The sequence below is a fragment of the Mauremys reevesii genome, linkage group 7 (genome assembly GCF_016161935.1).
Source record: "Mauremys reevesii isolate NIE-2019 linkage group 7, ASM1616193v1, whole genome shotgun sequence".
Classification (NCBI taxonomy): domain Eukaryota; kingdom Metazoa; phylum Chordata; order Testudines; family Geoemydidae; genus Mauremys; species Mauremys reevesii.
The window spans coordinates 46,204,022-46,230,661 of NC_052629.1; the positions used below are offsets into that span (position 1 = coordinate 46,204,022).

General features: G+C 42.6%; 1 protein-coding gene and 1 long non-coding RNA gene across 8 annotated transcripts in view; one reads left to right on the top strand and one right to left on the bottom strand.

Moving 5' to 3' along the window:
• The window catches only part of REEP3 (receptor accessory protein 3), a 63,442-nt gene extending 49,975 nt beyond the window's left edge, over positions 1 to 13,467 (bottom strand). For 3 of the 5 annotated variants that reach the window (XR_005583115.1, XM_039482627.1, XM_039482624.1), the window contains exon 1: positions 13,343 to 13,465. Coding sequence is in view for 2 of the 5 variants with exons in the window: in XM_039482628.1 (XP_039338562.1) it covers positions 13,343 to 13,374 (32 nt within the window). In the remaining 3 variants the exon portion in view is untranslated. Of the gene's footprint in view, positions 1 to 13,342 lie in introns of all 5 variants that reach the window. The other 2 variants (XM_039482628.1, XM_039482625.1) reach the window with 1 other exon arrangement.
• On the top strand, positions 13,465 to 26,349 carry LOC120369376. 3 transcript variants are annotated; one of them, XR_005583125.1, is made up of 4 exons: positions 13,465 to 14,301; positions 21,134 to 21,250; positions 23,033 to 23,159; positions 24,603 to 26,349. It is a non-coding gene; the product is annotated as an uncharacterized LOC120369376 (long non-coding RNA). The 3 variants fall into 3 exon arrangements; XR_005583124.1 differs by having other exon boundaries at positions 21,137 to 21,250; XR_005583126.1 differs by lacking the exon at positions 21,134 to 21,250.
• Positions 26,350 to 26,640: the final 291 nt, after the last annotated feature.

Below are 26,640 nucleotides of genomic sequence, written 5' to 3' on the forward strand. Positions count from 1 at the left end.
ATCCTTTTGTTATTTAAAAAGGTCACAGGATACAGAGTCAACCTTCCAGAGTTTCCTTGTATATATTTCCCCCCCCCCCCCCCGCAAAATATATTATTTTCAAGATCAAGTTATAAACGTTACCATGAGAATTATCTAGTGGTTACAATCACAACATAAGACTCCCAAAGTTACCAATCACATCAGCTGCAGAGAATTTCTTTATGCTCCTATTTAAGAACATTTGCTCTATTCCCTCACAACAGTTTATGTGGGGGGGGGGGAACCCAACCGATTCAGTGTATTAAGATGCTGTTGCACCATATGAGCTGTCAAAGCTCCAGCATCTGAGGACTTTTAACATAATCTTTGTTATTTAGGAGGTGCTTTAATTTAACTACATAAATAAGGATTAGACAGACAGACACTTATAACAGGAGACAGAGTCCTGTGGCACTTTATAGACTAACGGACGTATTGGAGATGCATCTGACAAAGTGGGTATTTACCCACCAAAGTTTATGCTCCAATACGTCTGTTAATCTATAAACTGCCACAGGACACTGTCACTTTTTACAGATCCTGACTAACATGGCTACCCCTCTGATACTTATAACAGGAGAGAATCTTACAGATTAGGGTACCAAGTCATTTCCATTCTTACTGTTTTCAGAAAATATTTTCTGCAATTTCTAGCTACTGGTCTGAAGTTTTCTAGTTCTGGCCTGTGGCTGAAGCTTACTTATTTAAATGCCATAACAGTTCCATCATTTTTCAGTACAGAAGAGTGGGAAAATGCTCTTCTCCACTTTATGCTTCACATTTTTTAGAACAGCCTTAGTGCCAAAAGAAGCTGGAAGTAGGAAGCTAAAATTTGGAAGGGAAGTGGGCTTAAGTGAGGAGAACTGCCTCTGAATGTTCCGGAGGAAGACAGGTTTTATTTAGGAGATTGACAAAACAAAAACAAAAAAAACCCCACACACCACACTTCAATATACTACCAATATACATTTGGTATATGTCTAAGACCTTTTAAACTAATATCCAGAGTGGTGCACAGCCTGCATTCACATGTGCAGTGGTAAGATAGCTGCCTAGTGAAAAAATTTAGTCAAGGTTCACATTGAATAAAAGTCCACAGAAGCCCTGGCCTCATTCACTGCACCTCTTGTGAGGTAAAACTGTACAACTCAAAGCTATGTGAAAATGCCCAGGAATTCCCAATATGTTCAGTGGAAGGGGATCACAACATGGTCAGACACAATAGTCACCATTATACTAATCATTCTGTAACATAGATTCAGAAATTAAGAAATTCTTCCTTTTGTGAAATAGTGTTAAAATCTCTGTTAGGAAAAAGTTCAAGTTAAAGTTACACTGTTATGTGCTTGAATATCAGGCAGGAACCTATCCCAGGGCATTATGCATTTAAGTTATGATTAGCTGTTAATCATACCACATTATTGTAATATAATATACCAGGGAGGGCAGAGCTACCCGTAATGTTTTTTCCCTGTGGCAACTGTAGGCCTAAGGTTAGAGATTGGTGTTATCATTAAGATTATTTACCAGAGGCAAGCTTTGTTTATAACTGGGATCCTGTTGGTCTAACTTCAGCAAAAGCATGTGATGTACTTCAGAAAAGGTACTTGACTTGCAGTACCTAAAGAGACTAAAAACAAGGTGGCATGCACTGTTGTAGAGGCATTGGTTCCAAGATATTAGAGAGATGAGGTAATCTCTTTTATTGCACCAGTGTCTGTTAGTCAGATAGACAAGCTTTGAGCTTACACAGACCTGAAGCAGAGCTCTGTGTAAGTTGCAAAGTTTGTGTCTCTCACCAGAAGAAGTTGGACGGACACAAACATAAAAAAAATAAAATTACCTCACCCACCTTGTCTCTCTAAAAACACGGTTGACCAACTAAGGAATTATGTTAACAGCTATGAGTTTTCAGAAGTGGATTTCTTTCCACAACACTTTTCACAACTGAAGGGAAGCACAGCATAAATCTGATCTCATTGTATCCTCATCTACGCAAATACATAAACTAAGATTTGTATTAACCTCAAGTACTTGTGTCATGGAAAAGTAACATCTAAAAACTTTACATGTCTTGGATAGTGAATAGGAAATGAGAAACTTAACACAGAAGATGGGAATATAAATCCACAGAACCCCAAAGCTGTAGGCCACAGCAATTTTCATGGGAAACTCACAACTACTTAAAAGTACACACACACACACCCCTTTCATCTGCCTAAAAAAATCATTGGATGTTACAAGTAGCATCAGTAAATCACATAAAATTAGAAGAAATATCTTCAAAACTAAGGGAAATATATAAAAATTCAATTTAGAATAAAATTTCCTTGGTGACATGTTTAAACGTTACCTCTGGTCTCACAGAACTGAACAGGAATATCCTTCTACAGACTATCCCCACAGAAAGTTATATAAGGAGAAAACTATGACAATTAACAGCCAGAACAAACTCCAGAGAGTGAATGGGAAGGAAAAGAGGGCGCATTTTTCCCTTTCTACTCTTTGCTCCCAAAGCCAAGACTTCTATTACAACAGCCGCATTATCAAAGGGAGGCAAATCAAAAAGCATTATATTGGAAGTTTCCATAGAAAGTTCTTCTGTCAGATCGATCTATCTATCTATCTCACACACACACACACACACACACAGTGTAAGTTACATTCAACTCACATCTGCCATCAAAAAGCTATATGCTTAAAGGAATAAGGGGTATTTTTGTATCATTACAGCATACACCTATGTCTATCACATGGATGATTTTCCAATGGCAGGTTGGCACCAAGTTGTTTAGCATCACTACTACTGTAGCTAATAGTTTGCTACAACCCAAAGAAACACGTCTTTAAATTAAAACCTGTTTTAGAGTGGTAGCCGTGTTAGTCTGGATCAGCAAAAACAATGAGAAGTACTTGTGGCACCTTTAGACTAACACATTTATTTGGGCATAAGCTTTCGTGGGCTAAAACCCACTTCACTCCATGCATCTGATGAAGTGGGTTTTAGCCCACAAAAGCTTATGCCCAAATAAATGTGTTAGTCTAAGGTGCCACAAGTACTTTTTTTTTTTAATTTAAAGATCATTGGCAATCCCTTTGCAGTGTATCATTCATGTTCTTTTTCATAGTCTTCAAAATCTGAAGTTTCTATCATGGCAAGTGTAAATTCTGGAATTCATGACTAATGTCAGTTGTCCTTTAAAAGATCAAACAGCTTGTCCATGGCAAATGTATAGGACAGGGGCTATTTGTTACAGATTCACATCTTTTAGAGACGTGTTTTTATGGACTTGCTCATCAGGGATTAAAAGCCATCCAGATCCAAAATGCACATGAGGTATTTGGATACCAGATTTGGCTTTAGACCCTTAAGTTCCCGAAACATATCTGTATTAGCATATTAGTTGTTGGCTTCACATAAGACTACAAAAGGTAAGTTATTCCACCACAGGTGTGGAAGTGTTTGTGAGCTTGAAATATACCTCAGTTAAGCATATTCTGGATAGCAGAACATGCATGAGTGTTGTTTTGTACTAGGAACACACTTTCATGCCACAACACAATGTTTTTGGTATTCTTCTATCTGAAATGTGGGAGACACATGCATTTAAACACAGTTTATAATATGGAATATACACCAAGAGCATCCCCCACAGTATACCTTTAGCCATTCTCCATCTGGTCCCAGCATGCTTCAGCCCCTCAGTTTGCTATGGGGAACTGCATTGAGCATGCTTCCAGCCCTAGAGTGTTCCTTATGTAGCACCAGAGGATACATAGGCAAAGCAGCAGCTATAAAATACCATTTGACCTAGCAAAAGGTGTGCTGGGCTGCAGAGCAGATGACTACGCTCCAGCATTAGCTCCGCTCCTGGGTGGATTCTGTCTGACTGTGCGCCCACAGAAAACGCACACCCTCCTGCAGAATTCCTGTGCTTCCCTGCAGAAAACAGCAGTGAAGCAAAGGGAAGCCATTGGGGGGGGGGGGGGGGAAGACGACAACCATGGGCACAGTTTTTGGGGAGAGATTGCTCTCTCCAACAGATGCGAGGCAAGGCATGTGGGGCACACGGGGTTATGAGCCACTTCCCCCCCCACCCCGTTTCTGCAAGTACAGAGCTGCCCAGCTGAAGGAGGCTGCATCTGTGACTCTGCAGCCGAATGCAGTCTCCTGGGATCTAGTGCCAGTCGTGCTCCCCTTGTGTGTGCTAGGACCCTTCCTGGTTTCTGTGCAACAGAGTGCCTGCGGTGGAGCTAGGTAATGGGGAGGGGGGAGGCAAGGGAGGGAAGAAGGGGTGGAATAGGGTAGGGGAATGTGGGAGTAAGGAGAGGGGGATGGAGGAAGAGAGGGGAATTGGGAGCCTGGCATGTGGCATCCCTTCAGCAGCAGCTGGGGCTCCCCGGTTAAGCAGGCCCATCAAACCCTCACCTTGACAAGCCCCACCCCCTACACTTGGATTCCTCTAACAAGCCCCCTACACCCAGACCCCCACTCCACTGATACCAACCAGCTGCACCTGGACCCTTACCCCAAGCACCACTCCCCTGGCACCCAGACTCCCCCACATACAGACATAACCCCCGCTGTGCCCCAACCACCTTCTCCTGGATCCCCAACGAGCCCCTGTGCCTCCAGATTTCCCACTGAGCCACCCACACCCAAACTGCCCCACATAGAAACCTCTCACTCCACACCTGGACCCCCCCACACACACACTAAGCCCCTCCACACTTGGTGGGCAGGTTCAGCCCAGTGGGATCCAACACCTGGTGTGCCTGGCACAAAGCCCCAGGGTGTTTCTGGGGCAAGTCCAGCCCCTGCACTGTGTCAGGGTCAGATGCAGCCTCACTGCCAAGTCCCTGTACTGGGGGAGATGGGGGCTTCAGGGTAATCTCCCACCTCAATGCAGCCAGTGGCCTGTGTTCCCCACTGCCATGATGGAGCCACATTTAACTGACAAATGAGATTTTCAGAATTTTAAAATACTGTGCGCGTAATTTTTAGGCGCAGAATTCCCTCAGGAGTAACTGGTCCCATTACTCTCACCCATTCTCTTCCTGCAGCATGCAGTTTACTATCCCAAAGACTGAAATATTTTAGTTTAGCTTCAGTTTTTTGGCTTAATATAGTGGTATCCAGGTGAAAGGTATGGACATATTATATACACGAGAGCAGACTGGCTGATCTAATGGTCCTTTCTGGCCTTACTCTATGAAACTACTAGCTCCCTGTGTTGTATGGAGAAACCATTTTTATTCCTTATGCTATCTGAAGCATTCTAGATCCATTTCAGGCTCCAATATTCTTGATAGCAATATAGAGTGGTGGGCAAGTGGGAGGGGGAGACCGTTCTTTACACTTCTTGCTGTACATCAGAAAAATTGCACTGCACTCCACAGAAAGAATAACCAATTTTTAAGAGATACAGAAGGCAAGTCACTGACAAGTTCACTTAAGGTCACACATGTTAGGGACAACTGTGAATAGAATCCAAGTCTTTTGTCTCTGAATTTTCTGTTCTCATCACTAGACAATATTGTTTCCCTTTAGAGCATGCACCCTCCGTTCAAACAATGTATTATGCTCCAGGCTTTGGAAATTCAAGGAGACAAACAAGAAAAACCTTAGTCATGCTTCCCAAAGGTTTAACACAACTCAACATTATAAATCATTTATTTGGGGCAGACAATGAAAACCATCAAGCCAAAGTTGTTTGTACAAGCTTCTCTTCAAAACTTAAACATATAAACATATAATTTAAAACAAAACCAAGCAGCATTTCAAGTGTTATGTGATGCTGGGTATTTTTATCATCAGTAACAAAACTTCTATTCAAACATCAATTTCCCACAAATTTTGTTTAAAACCAGTATTAAGAGTACTGTAGATGGCAAAGCTAAGAATGGAGTTGCAACTCAGTGTGTCACCTCAGTTAAATGCAGAAAAGTGCAAAATGTGTGTCAAGTGGACACACATTTTAAGCAATGGATGACACCAACATCATTCACCTATTCAGTGACTGGTCAGTGTTCTAAGTGTCACTACCAGACTGAGCCACATCTGAATTGTGGACAGAAGCTGAGAATTATCTACCCTCAGAGCCATTCAGATGCCTTCAAAATAATTAAACAGCTACCAGGTTTTTGTCAAATCACATATTTAAAACTGGACTGAGAAAAACCCTTACTTTTTTAAAATAAGACCATGTGGAGAACAATCCTACTTTGGAAGGTAATACACTACATCTATCACCATCTTCTACACTTAAGTCAATTATTATCAGAAAAATTCCAATAGTGTCTAGGCAAAGGTAAAGCTATGTCTACTGTATTAATGGTATCAAGTATCAGAGGGGTAGCTGTGTTAGTTGGATCTGTAAAAGCAGCGAAGAGTCCTGTGGCATCTTATAGGCTAACAGAAGTATTGGAGCATGAGCTTTCGTGGGTGAATACCCACTTTGTCAGATGCATGTAGTGGAAATATCCAGGGGCAGGTATATATATGCAAGCAAGAAGCAGGCTAGAGATAACGAGGTTAGTTCAGTCAGGGAGGATGAGGCCCACTTCTAGCAGTTGAGGTGTGAAAACCAAGGGAGGAGAAACTGCTTTTGTAGTTGGCAAGCCATTCACAGTCTTTGTTTAATCCTGAGCTGATGGTGTTAAATTTGCAGATGAACTGGAGCTCAGCAGTTTCTCTTTGAAGTCTGGTCCTGAAGCCTTTTTTGCTGCAGGATGGCTACCTTTAAATCTGCTATTGTGTGTCCAGCTAGGGTGAAGTGTTCGCCTACAGGTTTTTGTATATTGCCATTCCTAATATCTGATTTGTATCCATTTATCCTTTTCCGTAGGGACTGTCCGGTTTGGCCGATGTACATCGCAGAGGGGCATTGCGGGCATATGATGGTGTATATTACATTGGTGGACGTGCAGGTGAATGAACCGGTGATGGTGTGGCCAATACATATACAAAAACCTGTAGGAGAACACTTCACCCTCCCTGGACGCACAATAGCTGTGGACACACCAGGCTGTAACTGACAGCTAGTATATAGATAATTTAGTTTAAAGTTGTGTATATATACACCAGTTACTGGAAGATAATATATTGTCATAATTGCTCAGACCCTACAAGTGAGAAAGAATGCTTTGATTCATAGTTCAAGATCACAAAAAAGTTTTTAAACAGCAGAAGTCACCAAAACATGTAGAAACAAGTCCACTCAGTCCTACTTCTTGTTAGGCATGTGACTCAGATAATGAAATGAACAATCGTTGGTCTGCACTGCTTTGGATCATTATCAAAAAGAATCCGCCATCAGCATGACCGAAGCATGAAGGGGCATATGAATCTTTAGCGCATCTGGTACGTTAATACCTTGCAATGCCAGCTACAATGCCATGCAAACACCTGTTCTCACTTTCAGGTGACATTGTAAACAAAAAGCAAGCAGCATTAACGCCTGCAAATGTAAACAAACTTGTTTCTCAGTTTTTTTTAAAACAGTTCTACATTTGTAAATTCAACTTCCATGATACAGAGATTGCACTACAGTACTTGTATGAGGTGAACTGAAAAATACTTTTTTTGTTTATCATTTTTGCAGTGTAAATATTTGTAATAAAAAATATAATATAAAGTGAGCACTGTACACTTTGTATTCAGTGTTGTAATTGAAATCAATATATTTGAAAATGTAGATAAGCTTCAATTGGTATTCTATTTAACAGTGCCATTAAAGCTGGGATTAATCAGAATTAAAATTTTAAATTGCAATTAATTTCAGTTAATCAAATGAGTTAACTGTGATTAATTGACAGTCCTATAATAAAGCATTTGTGTTGACAAGTTCAGATATTTCATGAAGGATTAGTCAAAGCACTGACAGCACATGGGCCAGTTATTTTAACCCCTTGTAGTATTTTTCAAGACTATCCACATATTAGTCAAAAGCATGGTCTAGCAGTTGAAGCACAGAACTATCAGATGCCTCTGTACTCCAATCCTGGCTCTGACCTTATTCCTTCCAGCCCTGGCAATCACTACATATCACTGTAATTTTACTAACTCTGAGATAAGAAGAGTCTCCTGAAATTGAAGTCTAGAGAAACTACAATTTTAGGTTTTTGTTTTGTTTTAAAGACACTTGGGGCAAAGTGCAAATATAGCAAATCCACTGACTGATAATAGATCGGCAGAGGGCCACATGATGTCTGCTGTAGGTGAATCTGCTATTGCTCTTCTGGCTACCAAACAGAGAGCAGAAGGTCAGCCAGGAGGCAAAGGTTCTATGGCAGTTGGGACAACAGTTGGAGACCTGGAGGGACAGCAATGAAGGCAGCTGTTCCAGGCGGCTGCTCAGGATGAATAAAGCCAGGGTTTCTGGAGTTGTTTGTGTGTCTATTTAAAATATAGAAGGCTCATGTAGATAGTATAGATAGGAACTGCACCATACCCAATTCAGTTACATTATTCTCCTTTTCAAACACTAGAAAACTCAACTTCTGCAAGGCCCTGATAAACAGTTTGGCTGAGGGGCACCAATGTTTATCTTTCCCACTTTGTCGGTTTGGAAATGGAACGACACAACAGGGTCCAGCAGAACATGGCTGGGGGAGAGGGAAGGGGTAGGGCAGAGGAGCAAATCAAGAAGCAAGAAAGGGAATTTATCAGGGCAAAGAGCCAGAGCAAGCCTGGGAGTTGGGTGAAAGTAGAGGAAGCAGGAAGGAATCCAAGACTGGAGACCATTTAACTGAAAGCCTCCTCTTATAGCTGGGGCCCTACCAAATTCGTGGCCATGAAAAATGTGTCACAGATCATTAAATCTGGTCTCCCCTCCCCATCAAGTCTGGTCTTTTGTGTGCTTTTACCCTATACTATACAGGTTTCACTGGGGAGACTAGCATTTCTCAAATTGGGGGTCCTGACGCAAAAGGGAGTCACCAGGTTATTTTAGGGAGATTGTGGTATTGCAACCCTTACTTCTGCACTGCCTTCAGAGCTGGGCTCCTGGCCTGCAGCTGCTGCTCTCCAGCTGTCCAGTTCTGAAGGCAGCACCACTGCCAGCAGCAGCAGCACAGAAGTTAGCCTAGCAATACCGCAATGGCCACTATAATGTGACCCCACCCCCAACTCTTTTGGGGACCAGGACCCCTATAATTACAACACTGGGAAATTTCAGATTTAAATAGCTGAAATCATGAAATTTAGGATTTTTTAAATCCCTTGACCATGAAGTTCACCAAAAGGACCATGAATTTGGTAGAGCCCTACTTATAGCATGCCCCATACCGTCTCCTGACCCACTTCCCCCTTTCCCACTCCAGCTCCCTTCCCTCCCCAACTCCATTTCAGTTTTCACTCCCCTAGCCCCACACAGGACCTGGTCTCTTGCCTCACAGTCCCTTAGTTTACCCTCCTGGATGCAGTCATCCCTCCTCCTGCCTCCACCTTTCTGAGACAGTGGATATAGCCACTTTGTCAGGGCTCTGCAGCTAGGAAATGGGGCAGGTAGAGTATGGAGGGGTCTAAGACGTGTACTTTTAAACATCTCCCCTTTTCCCAGCAAAGACAAAAATTATCTGAGCCTCTCAAGGAGAGTAGGTAAAGAGCAGACTCACACTACATACTGCCTCAGTTCTCCCCTTCCTTCCCATAAAAATCTGAAAAGTGGGGATAACAAACTGCTTCTTTCAGAGGCTGCTGTAGCACCAATTTACTTTTAAGTCTCTGGATAAGAGAAGTGCCAAGTACAACATTCAGTCATTTTGTGAGACATAATGCCCAGCTTTATCATTATGGGCCACATGTCATAATTACAAACTGAGGCTCTCAGCCATGGTTATTCTAGGACTGTTGCTTTCAACAATACATTAAACTACTACAGGAGATGGCTGACTCTGCTTTTATACCCACTGAAGTTCTTATCAAACATTATATTGCTTTGTATTAATTATGTGACCTAATGCAGTAACTGAAATAAAAGGAAGCAGGTGACTGCACACTTAGCTACACATTTGACATTAGGATGTGTACATAAGACTGGTGCATGAATAGGGATGCTTGCAGTCACAGTCTACTTTAGCCATCAGTGATGTAAACACTGACTAGCAATATCTCTGACTACAACATTTGTTTGCAAACTGGGTAAATTGACTAAAGATTTTTCTGGACTCATTTGATCATCCCCTATGAAGACTGAACAGTTAGTTTGGGGCTTTGTTCAGTGAAGTTTGTCAAAACAAATAAAGCTTAAGTTACAGGGACAATTGTCAGAAACCAATATGAGGGACAAGACAACAGCAGAGAAATAAGCTCAACAACATGGGAATAATTGCCTTACAACAAATAAAAAGTTTACAGCCTCAGCTTCAGGCCTATTGCTGTAAATAATTTACAGCAGAAACAGCAAAAAAAATATCGCTTCATGGAGAAAAGCATTTTCTCTAAAATGGAGAGAGATTATTAAGCAATTTAGGTCAGAGTGTTGGCATTTTCGTTACAATATAGCAGTCAATATTTGAATACGTAAAAGGCCTAATTTTTTCACTTTTAGAATTTATCCTCTTCAGTGCCAGCTTACTGTTGGTACTGAGAGCATCCACAGGAAAGCTAGTACACCAGCACATCTCCCTTCTTCACATTTGTTTCCTCATCTTTTATGGCCATACACTCACTCAGCACCCCTCCCACCCTCTACTCCATCACTTATTTTCAGTTGGTGAAGGACTATGGGACATGCTATACCCAGATCTCCAGTGCCAGGGTAGAACACAGCCTGTATAGCGCAGTTAGAGATATCATGCAGCTCTACAGACCTCCAGAACCCCCTGCTCCCTGTAGAAAGGCCCAGCATCCAGGCTGCAGTGCCTCTCCCCGCTGCTTCCCCTCCCAGTCCACAGCACTGGGACACTGCCAGAAACTCCCCAGTTGGGCAAGGACTGGGCACCACAGTCCATTATTGCCTGAGAGAGGAGGAGGTCACTGGCAGGTTTGCAGGAATGCAGCCAGGGCAGAAAGCACTGGGGTTGGATGGACCTTTCCCTGAGCTCTCTGGGCAAGTCGCAATGCTTCCTTCCTTAGTTGCAACCTAACAAACCTGCCTATGACTGGGGTCTATCTCCCCACCCACCCCCAAAAAAACAAAACAAAAACAGTTGTCTAAAAGCAGCATGACAGTTGCTAATATCCAAATCCCATTAACACTGTAGTCACATAGGATTGGTTCTCAGGAAAATGCTGTGATAACCAAAAGTCGCCTTTGTCAGGATCAGTAGCATCCCTTGTATTTTGTTCTCGTGAAAGAAAAAAAAAAAACAAACAACCACCCACACTCAAAGAAACTTAAGTGTTTCTAATAAGCATTTTGAACCCTGTGAAATTTAAGTAGTCCCACTACAGTTATTCCTAAAAATTCTACACCATTCATCTTCATTAAAACAGTTAACTGTTTAAAACACTTGTCCAGTAACAGTTTTAATGAAGATGAATGGTGTAGAATTTTTAGGAACAACTGTAGTGGGACTACTTAAATTTCACAGGGTTCAAAATGCTTATTAGAAACACTTAAGTTTCTTTGGTGAGTGTTTTTTTTATTTTAATTAAAAGCATTACATTATGGAAATGTAGCTATTATTTAATACAATACTTATGTTTAAGCTGCGTGCCTATTGTATACTTTAATAAAAGAGGGGGGAGGAAAACGGCCAATCACATTGTAAGAGAAGCTCTGGTATCACACAAAGCTACTCTTGAGTTAGTATGTACATATATCAATTGTGGTCAGGGAACTAGTTGTCCCCATAAATTCACCAGATATAGCTTACACAATTATGATTTTTAGCAAAGTCTGAAGTTGTAATGTTATAGACTAATTAGCTAAAACCCCAACCTTTCACACAGGTGTGCCAGTTGGAACAAATACTCCATCATCTGTGTAGTCTCCCTACTACAATCAAGTTGTTACATGCAAAGTAGCTGTAAAGTCAATGGGGGGATTGGTTTAGTTACACATCTCTGATAACTATCACAATGGTCTAGGACTCTTGAAGCATTGATACTTGAGTACCCCCCCACAAGTCAAAATGGCTGCTGTTTAAATCGTAGGATAAACTTCAAAACCCAGTGAAGATTGTTGAAAATATCACCAGGTTCAAAGACCCCTGAACCATGCTTATAGCTCTGTCCATCACTTCACACTCACTCAGACTTTACAAGTATCAGAGTGGCAATCCTGGAATCTTAGTCTATAGATACCTATCGGCCAGAGGCAGGGTTGAGTCTCTCCCCAACTTGCTATTACAGCACTTTTTAAAATCTTAAACACCAGCAATCTGGTTCCATTTTGGTTTAGGTGGAGTCCAATCTTCCTGTATAAGATCCCCCTTTCCCAAAAGTTTCCCCAGTTCCTAATAAATCTAGATTCCTCCTCCCTACACCATTGTCTCATCCACACATTGAGACCCTGCAGTTCTGCCTAACTGGCCCTGCATGTGGAACTGGAAGTATTTCAGAGAATGCTACCATGGAGACCCTGGACTTCAACCTCTTACCTAGCAGCCTTAATTTGGTCTCCAGGACCTCTCTCCTATCCATCCCTATGTCACTGGTACCTACGTGTACCACAACCACAGGCTCCTCCCCAGCACTACACATAAGCCTCTCTAGGTGTCTCGAGGGATCTACAACCTTTGCACCAGGCATGCAAGTCAACATGCGCTTCTCCCAGTCATCGCATACCCAGCTATCTATGTTTCTAGTGATCAAATTGCCCATTACTAATACCTGTCTCTTCCTAATAACTGGAGTTCCCTCCCCCAGAGAAGGACAAAAATGTTTCCATGGGTTACTAAGCCGCTGGAAGGACAGGCAGACAAAAGCCCCTACACGAACAAAGCAGGGAGCCCTCTGGAGACACAGCCCTGGGGGCCCATCCCCCAGGACTCGGCTCCCCACCCCCCAAGCTATCTAGTTACTGCAGCGCACGAATGTCAAGTGACAGCAACCAGGCAAGGGGCCAAACCGGGGACACCAGGCTATAAGTGCCACCCGCTGCCACGGGCCCAGGAGCAGAGGGGCCACCGGCCGGCGCTTCGGCGGCACACAGCGGCCTTCGCATCCCACCTTGATGCCACAAAGGAGACGCTAACACCAGCCCCCGGGGCGCACGGCTGAACCGCACCCCCCCGCCCCCCGCCAGCTGCGCAGGGGCCTCGGCAGGGTAGCGGTGGGCACCAGCCCCCGAGCCACCCCCAGGCCAAGCCCTCCCCACACAAAAAAGGAAACACCTGGGCTCTGAGCACGGTCCCCACCGGAGTCACTTACACAACCGCTCGGGAAATCATCCACGACACCATCTTGGCCGACGTAGCTGCTGCCTCTCGCTACCAACAACAGCGAAACTCCCGACCCCGGAGCCCGGCACTAAACAGCTCCTCTCCCCCTCCGCCTTCCTTCCTAGCCCTGCAGCCCCGCCCACTCCACTCCACTCCACTCCCAGGCTCGGAACAGGCCTCGCCTCTAAGACGTGATTGGCGGCAACACAAGGCACTGCCCCTACGCTAGTTGGGTTGCGCATGCGCTGTGTTCACGTCCGAGGGGGAGGGCCCTTGATATAGCGAGCGCATGCGCCTAGCTCTCTCTGGGCGGGTCCGGAGCCCTTCTGGCTTTAGTCTGCGGAGGCTCTGATGGTTCCCAGCAAGAGCCGGGGAGTAGTAACAGCTCTTCCGCCCGCCTGAGCCGGTGTCTGGAACCCCGCGCTGTTCAGCGGCCGGCCGGCCGGCACCGCGGGGTTGCTCATTTTCTTCACAGCCTCGAGGACGGGACAGGGCCGCGCGGGGGAGGGGATCAGTCTCTCTCCCAGGGACACAGATACAACAGCAGCCGCCTTATAGTCCTAGTTGGGGGAGAGGGAGACAGATCTAATCAGAGGCATTTCCAGCTACCTGCCTGTGAACTGGTCAAGTGTCAACACAGGGCAAAGTTAAAACTGATTTTTTTTCAACACCGTAAATTACTTCTCCAGCTAGCCACTTCTAGTGCAGGAAAGGACAGGCTCAACTATGATGATTCAACCATCGAGTTATAGCACAAACTAGCTAATTCCTCTTTAACATAGTGTTAGACTGAGATGTAAAATGCACACACAAGTGAGATTATTTCAGCTTGTCAGGAAGAAGCCTAAAACTATCGGAAGGGCTCCTGTAGTACCAAGGAGCAATTGAGGACATAGAGAGAACAAAGGAGCTAAATCACTTCCTTGCATCAGTTTTCAAAGGATAAAGGTATGTGACCCTTTTTCAGGTAATAAAGAGGAGGTACTGTCACAAAATAGACATGTCAAAACAGGGAGGGTCCTGGAACAAACCCATGAAACAGCAAAGTCACCAGCTGTTAATCCAAGAGGATTGAAGGCTTTCAAAAGAGCCTAAAATGTAGGCCTCTGAGTTTAGCTTTAGTACTAGTAAAGTTGGCTGAAACAGGAAATTATTTTTTAAAAAAACAAAACTATATGATAGGCCTTAACAATTATAGTTCATGTAAAATAAAATTGTACCTCCAGTCAACATGCTCAAATAATTGTAGTAATTTAAATAGTGCAGTGGGGGCCAAACTTTTCCTGTTATGCCCCCCTGTTACCACTAATGGAATCTGTCCATGCCCCCACTCCATTAGTGCATAGCCAAGGCTTCCTCAGCAGAGGAGCTTGGGGCAGAATGGGGGATGGGGGAGAAGCCAGGGCTAGAGGTGGAGCTGGCCTGGGGGCGGAGAAGGAATGAGGGCAGAGTTGGGCACGGGGTGGAGCAGAGCTGGGATCAGAGATAGGTATCACTCCCTCCCCACATGCCCCCCCAAATGTTCTGCCCACATTTTATGGACCACCTACATAATGGATGAAGAAAAATTGATTGACATTAGGCTTTTCATAAAGCCTTTAACAATATCTTTTTTTTAGGGACTATAAGGAATCCAGGAGTACTAGAATGAGATGTAATATACAATCAGATTAGAAATTGACTAAGAAACAAAAGTCACAGGTAGAAGTAAAAGGTAAATTTTTCACCAGGACAAAGACTAATAGTACAGTGCTTCTAGGTACAAAGGGTGGTGTTTATTCATGATGTGGGGAAAGGTGTCAAACAGTGAGGTGACAACATGTGCAGATGATATTTAAGACAACCAAGACTAGAAAAGACTGAGGAACTTCAGTAAAACATAATCCTAAATGAAAGGACAGCACAATAGCAGATGGAAGACCAAGGACATGGTAGGCCCGTTACTCAATGAGAGGGGAAAATAATAACAGAAAATGTGGAAATGGCTTAATGACTTCTTTGTTTCAGCTTTCACCAAGAACATTGGTGGTGATTGGACATCTAACATAGTGAATATCGGTTAAAATGAGGTAGGCTCAGAGGCTAAAATAGTAAAAGACCAAGTTAAAAATTACTTAGGCAAGTTAGATGTCTTCAAGTCACCAGGGCCTGATGAAATGCATCCTAGAATACTCAAGGAGCTGATTGAGGAGATATCTGACCCATTAGCGATTATCTTTGAAAAGTCATGGAAGATGGGAGAGATTCCAGAAGATTGGAAAAGGCCAAATATAGTGCCCATCTATAAAAAGAGAAATAAGGACAACCCGGGGAATTACAGACCAGTCAGCTTAACTTCTGTACCTAGAAACATAGCGGAGCAAATAATTAAGCAATCAATTTGCAAACATCTAGAAGATAATAAGGTGATAAGTAACAGTCAGCATGGATTTGCCAAGAACAAATAGTGTCAAACCAACCTGATAGCTTTCTTTGACAGGGTAACAAGCCTTGTGGATAGGAGGGAAGTGGTAGATGTGGTATATCTTCATTTCAGTAAATCTTTTTATATTGTCTCACATGGCAAAACTGGTTGGAAAACCATTCCCAGAGAGTAATTATCAATGGTTCACAGTCATGCTGAAAGGACATAATGAGTGGGGTCCCACAGGGATCAGTTCTGGGTCGGGTTCTGTTCAATATTTTCATCAACGATTTAGATAATGGTATAGAGGATATACTTATAAAGTTTGCGGACAATACCTAGTTGGGAGGGGTTGCAAGTGCTTTGGAGGATAGGATTAAAATTCAAAATGATTTGGACAAACTGGAGAAATGGTCTGAAGTAAATAGGATGAAATTCAATAAGGTCAAACATAAAGTACTCCACTTAGGAAGGAACAATCAGTTGCACACATACAAAATGAGAAATGACTGCCTAAAAAGGAGTTCTGCAGAAAAGGATCTGGGGGTCATAGTGGACCATAAGCTAAATATGAATCAACAGTGTAACACTTGCAAAAAAGCAAACATCATTCTGAGGTGTATTAGCAGGAGTGTAAGCAAGACAGGAGAAGCAATTCTTCTGCTCTACTCCATGCTAATTAGGCCTCAGCTGAAATATTGTGTCCAGTTCTGAGTACCACATTTCAGGAAAGATGTGAACAAATTGGAGAAAGTCCAGAGAAGAGCAACAAAAATGATTAAAAGTCTAGAAAACATGACCTATGAATGAAGATTGCAATCCATCCCATCACCAGATCGCTAATGAAGATGTTGAACAAAACCGGCCCCAGGATGGACCTGGGGCATTCCACTTGTGTTGGGGCTGACCACAAGTTACCTTGGGCTGATGTTACAGAATGGTTTGTGGGGAGCTAGTAGTGAACTGGCTTTGACTGGATAAATAAGTGAAGAAATAAGCGAGGCCCAAGACTGTGAAGTGTGGGAATAAAAAACAGCATTGTTTCCTGCCAGAGCCTGCTTGTGGGTGAATACCACCTCCCACCCCTTAGAAGGAGATGATGATTAAAAATGGCTATGCGAATTGCTTTAGATGAACAGTCTCATCTGCGGACCCTGGCCTTGCGGGTGCCCAGAAATTCCCCACGCTAGAGCAGCGCCTGCTACGAGCCCTCAGGGACAAGGCTGGAGGGTCCGGGACTGCCCACAGCAGAAGAGGCGTAAGCATTGATTCTTGCTTGCTTGCTTGAAAGCACGTATTTAGTAACGTGTGAAGGCTGGGAAGCTTGTTATACTTTGGCAATAAAACTGATTATACTTATGCATCTGGTGTGGCTTCATTGAGTGTATCCAAGCCTCCTCCCCTTTGCCTGGACAGCTTGATACCGGCTGCCAACTAGACATTGAGCCATTGATCACTACCCATTGAGCCCGACGATCTAGCCAGCTTTCTATCCACTGTATAGTCCGTTCATCCAAGCCATACTTCTTTAACTTGCTGGCAAGAATACTGTGGAAGACCGTATCAAAAGCTTTGCTAAAATCAAGGTAAATCATGTCCACCGCTTTCCCCATATCCACAGAGCCAGTTAGCTCATCATAGAAGGCAATCAGGTTGGTCAGGCATGATTTGCCCTTGGTGAATCCATGTTGACTGTTCCTGATCACCTTCCTCTCCTCCAAGTGCTTCAAAATGGATTCTTTGAGGACCTGCTCCACAATTTTTCCAGAGACTGAAGTGAGGCTGACAAGTCTGTAGTTCCCCAGATTCTCCTTCTTCCCTTTTTTAAAGATGGGCACTGTATTTGCCTTTTTCCAATCGTCCAGGACCGCCCCCAATCACCACGAGTTTTCAAAGATAATGGCCAATGGCTCTGCAATCACATCAGCCAACTTCCTCAGCACCCTCCGATGCATTGCATCCGGCCCTATGGATTTGTGCATGTCCAGCTTTTCTAAATAGTCCTTAACCTGTTCTTTCACCACTGAGAGTTGCTCGCCTCCTCCCCATATTGTGCTGCCCAGTGCAGCAGTCTGGAAGCTGACCTTGTCCGTGAAGACTGAGGCAAAAAAAAAAAAGCATTGAGTACTTCAGCTTTTTCCACATCATCTGTCACTACGTTGCCTCCCCCATTCAGTAAGGGTCCCACACTTTCCCTGACCTCCTTCTTGTTGCTAACATACCTGTAGAAAACCTTCTTGTTACCCTTCACATCCCTTGCTAGCTGCAACTACAGTTGTGCATTGGCCTTCCTGATTACACCCCTGCATGCTTGAGCATTATTTTTATACTCCTCCCTAGTCATCTGTCCAAGTTTCCACTTCTTGTAAGCTTCCTTTTTGTGTTTAAGCCCACCTAAGATTTCACTGTTAAGCCAAGCTGGTCGCCTGCCATATTTGCTATTCATTCTGCACATCAGGATGGTTTGCTCCTGCGCCCTCAATAAGACTTGAAAATAAAGCCAGCTCTCTGGGACTCCTTTCCCCCTGATATTAGCCTGCCAGGGGATCCTGCCCATCAGTTCCCTGAGGGAGTCAAAATCTGCTTTTCTGAAGTCCATATTCTGTTGCTCTCCTTTCTTCCTTTTGTCAGGATCCTGAACTCAACCATCTCAGTCACTGCTGTCCAGCTTGCCACCCACTTCTACTTCCCCTACCAATTCTTCCATGTTTGTGAGCAGCAGGTCAAGAAGCACGGTCCCCAATTGGTTCCTATAGCACTGGCATCAGGAAGTTGTCCCCAACACTCTCCAAAATCTTCCTGGATTGTCTGTGCACTGCCGTATTGCTCTCCCAGCAGATGTCAAGGTGATTGAAGTCCCTTATGAGAACCAGGGCCTGCGATCTGGAAATTTCTGTTAGTTGTCCAAAGAAAGCCTCGTCTACCTCATCATCCCACTACAACATCACCCTTGTTGCTCTCGTCTCTAAGCTTAACCCAAAGACTCTCAATAGGCTTTTCTCCAGTTTCATACTGGAGCTCTGAGCAATCATACTGCTCTCGTACATACAGTGCAACTCCTCCACCTTTTCTCCCCCACCTGTCCTCCCTGAACAGTTTATACCCATCCATGACAGTGTTCCAGTCATGTGAGTTACCGCACCAAGCCTCTGTTATTCCAATCACATCATAATTCCTTAACTGTGCCAGGACTTCCAATTCTTCCTGCTTGTTTCCCAGGCTTCTTGCATTCATGTACAGGCACCTAAGATAATTAGCCAATTGCCCTACTTTCAAGAGGCCTCCCCTGTTGCACCCTCCTCCTTGTGTTTCCTCCTGGTATCCCACTTCCCCACTTACCTCAGGGCTTAGGTCTCCATCCCCTAGCTAACCTAGTTTAAAGCCCTCCTCACTAGGCTAGCAAGCCTGATTGCGAAGATGCTCTTCCCTCTCTTCATTAGGTGGATCCCATCTCTTCCTAGCAATCACTCTTCCTGGAACAACTTGCCATGGTCGAAGAATCCAAAGCCCTTTCTCCGACACCACCTGCGCAACCACACATTTACTTCCACAACTAGATGGTCCCTACCTGGGCCTTTTCTTTCAACAGGGAGGCTGGATGCAAACACAACTTGCACCTCAAACTCCTTTATCCTTCTTCCCAGAGCAACATAGTCTGCAGTGACCCACTCAAAGTCATTCTTGGCAGTGTCATTGTGCCCATGTGGGGAGAAGTAGGAAGGGGTAGCAGTCCGAGGGCTTGATCAGTCTCAGTAGACACTACGTCACATCCTGAATTCTAGCTCCAAGCAAGCAGCACACTTCTCGAGTTTCCCAGTCTGGAGGGCAGATGAATGACTCCGTCCACCTTAGGAGGGAGTCACTGACCAGCACCACCCATCTCCTCCTCTTGGAAGTGGTGGTCGTGGAATCCCCATCCCTAGGACAATGTATCCCATGCCTTCTGGTCAATGGGGTCGCCTTCTGATTCCTTCCTTCAGATGACTCTTCCAAACCATTCTCCGCCATAGTAGCTGTGCAGAGAGCCTGAAAATGGTTTCTTACCTCGATCTGCATTGGGAGTACATGAGTTCTCCTCTTTCTTCTTCTGGAGGTCACATGCTGCTAATTTTCTTCCCTGTTCTGCACTGCTCTCTCTGATTCTTTAGCATGCTGTGCCTGCAGGACCAAACACTGACTTCTATCCAGAAAGTCTTCATTTTCTCTCATGCAACACAGGGTTGATACTTGCGTCTCTAGTCCTTTAACCTTCTCTTCCAATATGGAGATCAGCTTGCACTTCTTACAGACGAAGTCGCTTCTATTCTCTGGAAGAAAGACAAACACAGCATACGCTGTGCAGGTCACAACAGCGGATCGCTTACTATCCATGTTGTCTTCCTTCTAAGAGCCTCTTCAGATGTTGTATTTACTGATCACAGAAGCCTGAAAGGCAAAAGACTGTGGGAACTCCCCACAGACAAGCTCCCTCTGTTTGTTTCTCCTCTGTTCGCAGCTGAACTTGTTATGCCAAGTTATGATACTGAACTTGTTATGCCATCTTATAGCTAGTTGGTGTGCCCTAACCTGGAACATGTCAGTTTTGATCACCCTATTTCTAATAGCAGAAACAGAAGGAGTTCAGAGGCTGATAATACATTTCTATATGAGAAGAAATTGACACCACTTAGTTCTGATAGGAAATGGTTAAGAAGGGATATGATAGAGACATAGAAAATAATGGTCTAGAAAAGGTAATCTCGGAGCTACTATTTACCCCCCTCTCCCAATATAAGAATAGGGAGATACTAAATTGAAACAAATGTGAGACTAAGAATATAATTTCTTTAAGAAATGTTATAATCACTTCATTCTTCAGGGAATAAAGCAGCCACTAATTGATGAATTAGGAAGACATGTTCTCTAGTCACAATTTATTCCATAGTTGTCCACCCTGCTCTTTCTTGGACCTTTCTCTGCAACTTCTGGCCCAGGCCTGTATGGGAGACAGAATGCCAGATTAGATGAATCACTGGTCTAACCCACTATGGCAGTTCTTATATTTAGAAAGAAGGAACAGCAGTGACAGATGCCCTGATATCTGCACAGGTCTCTATTCTCACATCATCCAGCCCCCAGATAGGGCTGTATCATAATTTGCTATATTCAAAACACCCTACACCAAGAACTGTATCATTCCCTTCTCCACTACTACCCATGTGGTATCATTTATCTTCCCCTTGCACCCCGTAGTCAGTACTGTATAGTTTTCTTTCTTCCTTGCCTTTGTAGCCAGGATTGTATCATTCTCCTTTCTCCGGAAATACCATGAGCCTTATCTGATTTTGAAAGGAAAACTCAGGCCACCTCTCTCATGCATGTGCAATACCTTTCAAGCAGGTGCATGAGGAAGGCAGTGAAGTATAATGAAATTCAGAACTGAGAGGAGGAAAGGATATTCACCTTCTTCCCACATATTTTCTTTTGGAATGGAAGTTGAGATGACATTAAACTGTGAGTAGATGAGTACTGTTCCATTCCCTTTTTGTATTTTCTGTATAGTTCCTACCCACTTCAATATACTTACTTTTTGACTTCACCTGCTTAGAGTCCTACCCATCAGCGATTGGGTTGGAAGGACAGAATAGCTGTGTTGAAGATAGAATATTAAGGTTGGTAGGTTACAGAACAGTCAGAATGGTTTACGACAAGGAAGGAGAGAAGAGGTCATTAAGAATTTATAGGCAGGGCTCTTGGAAGCCCTATCTAGCAAGTGTGCTTTGCCTATGTTCAGAGTTTCTCTGCCTGATATAAAATGGGCTTTCCCTGCTTTGTCCTACAAAAGACAGGTCAAATGCCATCCATATGAGTGAGTACTTTTAAATGGTAAAATTTGGTTGCAGAATCACACCCTTGGAGATTGAAGCCCTCTGGTCTCAAGAATTGCAGGACAGCACTGACAGTGCAAGCTTTCCTGTGCTCCACTACAAATAGAAACCCTGACTTACAGGCCTGCGGGGGCAGGGGATATGTGTTTGTCAGAGCTCATTTAGGGCTGCTTACTCTGGTAGGACAGTCATGGGTGCCACTTGTTTGTGCTGATGCTTGGAGACAGAAATTTAATCAAATCCATCAGTTTGTTTCGTATACACCATATACATGGGCTGGCAGATGGTAATTTGATGTAGCTCTACCATACACCTGGGTAAAATTCACACCTTGAAGTGAAAGCCTCGCTAAGGTCCTGACCAATCCACAGTGGCACCTATATATATGTTAGATGCAATATTAAGTGTTAATGTCCGCAGCCCAGTACAAGACACAGGAGGACAGTGCTGTGCAGAGAAATTTAATCTGAGGATTAAGATTGTTGAATAATTATTTTAAAACCTAGTTTATGCAGTGCCTTTTGCGTGGTAGAAGTTGCAAAGGGAGTTCTGCTTATATCCATATTAAACTGAAATTTCCCTACAGCAATTTGGAGTGCTCATGTTTCATTGTCCCACTAGCATTTAACAGCACTATGGCAAAAACTTTAAAATAAATACTGCTTCTGCTGAATGTGTTGCCTAGTGATTAAAGCAGAGGACTGGAAGTTGAGATTCCGTTATCTTCCTACCTTTTCCATTAACTGACTTTGGGGAAGTCATTTAACCTTCAGTGCCACTATCTGCAACAGAAACAACTTCAAGATTTGTTAAATGGGGATAATATCTACCTTGGAGCAGCTGGGAAGTGGCTTAATTAGTGCTCATAAACCACTGACTTTAGAAGAAAGTTGCAATGTAAGTGAAAAAAATTATTTTCATCCCACTAATGAGTGCCAGATTGCCTCATCTACCCATCACAACAAACCCAGTTCAGGCACTGTTAGTTTCACTACCATATAAGCACAGGTCTCACCATTATGTTTTTTATTAAAAAACACCTTTCAAAAACAATACATAGAAACAAAGCCAAATGGCTGGAGTTGGTAAATGAGGCACAAAATTAGTTTAACAGAAATTAAGTATTTCAAGTTTTGACTATATTTCCCTTATAAGCTTAAAGTTTCATAGCTCAGAAAGCTGGAAGCCAGTATCTGAGAACTCAATACTCCCATAGAAATTGTTACGCTTTCAATCCTTGTTTAAGGACTTTGGGATTAAAAACTATGGTGGTTACAGAATAAAAGGTCAATTTAAACTGTAACTCAGGATTGCAAGGGATAACTTGCACAAAAATGGGGATAGAGGAATGTGGTTGTTGCATCATTTAACATACTGCCTCTGAAACTAATTTTTTTTAATGGTTTAGGATTCTTCTAGAAACATGCATGAAATGAAAACAGCAATCTAGCTCTTCATTTATACGCACTTCAAATAAGGAAACATATCCAGTGTTGCGACTAACAAGGCTGACTTCAACATTGAAGTTTCAAGATGTAAGAAGTCATGGGAAGATTAAAATTTAGGCTCCAGTTCTGTAAGCTGTTCTATGCAAGCAGAGCCTTGTGCCCCCATTTGCTTCAATTGAGTTCTGTAGGATTCTGCATCACCCAGTGTATAATGCAGGATTGGGGGCTTAAGTTCCCAGCACTTATGTTGAACTAATATACAATATCACTCCTTACTGCAAACAAGGTATTTGATAACATCTCACAAAGATCCCTCCCCGAAAGAATTAAACATTATTGTACTTACTGTTAGATGTAACTATATTCAGTGATTCTGTAGGTTGCATACTACATTTTATTTCATACAATTACTGTGTGCTTAAGAGGGAAAATGGGGGGAGGGATAGCTCAGTGGTTTGCACATTGACCTGCTTCAACCCCCAGTTGTGAGTTCAATCCTTGAGGGGGGCCACTTGGGGATCTGAGGAAAAATCAGTACTTGGTCCTGCTAGTGAAGGCTGGGGGCTGGACTCAATGACTTTTCAGGGTCCCTTCCAGTTCTATGAGATAGGTATATCTCCACATTATATATTCTTTAACAAAAGGACTACCTGCCCCCAGCCCCCATAACCTTTTCTGAAGAAAAGGATTTATTTTGCATTTGTTCTCATGGAAACACTGTCCCTAGTGGAAAGCAGAATTTACATTTAAAGACATTTTTAAAGGTAAAGGCAGATCACAGTTAAATGTAATTTCTCTTAAGATAATATTTTATTTTGTAGGATGTTTGAGACTCAAGATAGATAATACATTACAATAAGACTACTAATTTAAGTCATATAGGAAGACAAATATAAAGAAACCATAGAAGATTCCCAGTACAATATTTTAATTCACATGAGAGAGATGACACTATATATTGGAAAAAATAAGAAACAAGTTGGCAATGAAATCCATTTTATGTATCACCTCCAAACTTTTTGATGGTCTTCTATTAAACTCGAAATCCTAATACAAAACGAACAAACAAACAGAACAAATCCCACACAACTTTGTCCATCTCGTTATGAAAAAACTTTTCACAAATTCAAGATATCAAACAGTCCCTTTTCATAACTAAGAGTTTTTAATAACAATAATAACCCTCTTATTGAGTGCTTACACTTGCTTTTCTTGGTCTCACTTGTAGAGTGCTTTAAATATATGAACATTAATGATTAATCCTGAACATACTTTTGAGGTGGGCAAAATGTTTTTCCCATTTCACAGCTGGAGAGAGAGAGACATTAAGTGACATGAAGAAGGCTACTTATTGAGTTTTTGGCAAAGCCTGAATTGTCACTCAGGAATTCTTGGATTTCAGTCTCCTTGACTGTTCTGTTTTTCATATTATATCAATAGAATACAAGATCTCATGCAAAATCTATATGTTGTATCCATTTACAGTGGTTTCTGTACTAATTTTCTTCATGCATTTTCTTCTATTCATAGAAGCAAATTTAGGCCCTGATCAGCACTTGAGCAGACTCATGTTCATGCAGAGCCCCAGTGACTTAAAGGGACTTCACTTCGCTCATTGCAAGATCTGACCTGGAGGTGCTACCAGATATTTTGCTGAAGTACAGCAGCTGACGCTTTTTGCGGAAGTGTGATTCCTAACTGTGACATTTCTTGCTATGATACTGTGTTCTTACATGATATCACATCCCATTATAGAACCAGTCTGTGATAACTGGTAATTAGCATGGCTATGTTTTATAGTTAGAGATAGAACAACGAAAGCATAGCCTGGGCTCTAGGAGCCCACAACATATTTATAGAAATATAGTAACATGATACCAGCAGTTTCCCTAAAACAAAACAATCAGGGATACATTTTCCTCTTCCTGTTTGTGATATGGCACATTCGTACAGTTGGGGTATTATTGCAGTTAAATAGAATTTTAGCCTGCCTGGCTGCAGAGAAAAGCTTGAAAATATGAGCCCTAAAGTCTCAAAAATTAAAAAGATAATAAGACTAGCTAGAGTTTATTTTTAAAAATCTTATAATTTTTAAGCTAATTTCATGAGGTTTTAGGGCCTGCATCAATCTTTGAATACTTATGGTTGGCAATTTTGAGTATACTGTTTAAAAATGGTTCATTTATATTTTGCAGAGCCAAAGAGCAGTAGCTCTAAAGGGATGTTGGGAAAAATTACCTGTAAGAGAGCAATCCTGAATTGTGAGTTAGTAGGATCAGAAAGCCATTTAAGAAGGTGCACAGGCTTTTTCGGAGTGGTGCAGGAAAGAAAGTTAGCTCTCCTAACTTCCAATACTATGCTTTAACCACAAGACCATCTTTCACGTTAAACCACTGAAAGAAACACAAATAGCCCTACCATCTGGAATTAAATCCTAATTTGAAATGAAAACAATTTTTATTAACCCAGGACTAGTTTGTTTTGAGTGCAACATAATGGAATATAAGGAGCACCACTTGTGTGTTTTCAATAGGGTATTTCATGCAGAAGTTGATCTAATTGTAAGTGCAAAAATTAAAACAGTACCCACCATATTTTAAAAATGTAACATACTGTTTAGCACTTCTGTTACTTAGAAGCTTTTATCTTAACAGCTTAATCCCTAATTATGGATAAATCATTTTGTCAGTTTTAAAGACTAGTTCATACTAAGGCTGCAATGGGATTAAGTTCCTTTCCCCTTTTTTAGGCTTTATCCCGGGCCCCAGGAAGAGGGGCAGGTTGTGAACCCTGATACATCCACCCAGTCCTACTTCTTGTTCAGCCAATCGCTAAGAGAAAAAAGTTTGTTTACATTTATGGGAGATAATGCTGCCCGCTTCTTATTTACAATGTCACCTGAAAGTAAGAAAAGGCATTCGCATGGCGCTTTTGTAGTTGGCACTGCAAGGTATTTACGTGCCAGGTATGCTAAACATTCATATGCCTCTTCTTGCTTCGACCACCATTCCAGAGGACATGCTTCCATGCTGATCGTGCTTGTTTAAAAAAATGCATTAATTAAATTTCTGACTGAACTCCTTGGAAGAGAATTGTATATCTCCTCATATATTTTGTGTTATGGTAGTCTAGGATGATGACATGTTATTTGATTTAAGAACCTTTCACTACAGATTTGACAAAACACAAAGAAGGTTCCAATCTCAGATTTCTAAAGATAACTACAGCACTCAACCCAAGGTTTAAGAATCTGAAGTGCCTTCCAAAATCTGAGAGGGATGAGGTGTAGAGCATGCTTTCAGAAGTCTTAAAAGAGCAACACTCTGATGCAGAAATTACAAAACCCGAACCACCAAAAAAGAAAATCAACCTGTTAGTGGCATCTGACTCAGATGATGAAAATGAACATGCGTCCGTCTGCACTGCTTTGGGTCGTTATCAAGCAGAATCCGTCATCAGCATGGATGCATGTCCTCTGGAATGGTGGTTGAAGCATGAAGGGACCTAAGAATCTTTAGCACATCTGGCACATAAATATTTTGTGACGCCAGCTACAACAATGCCATTC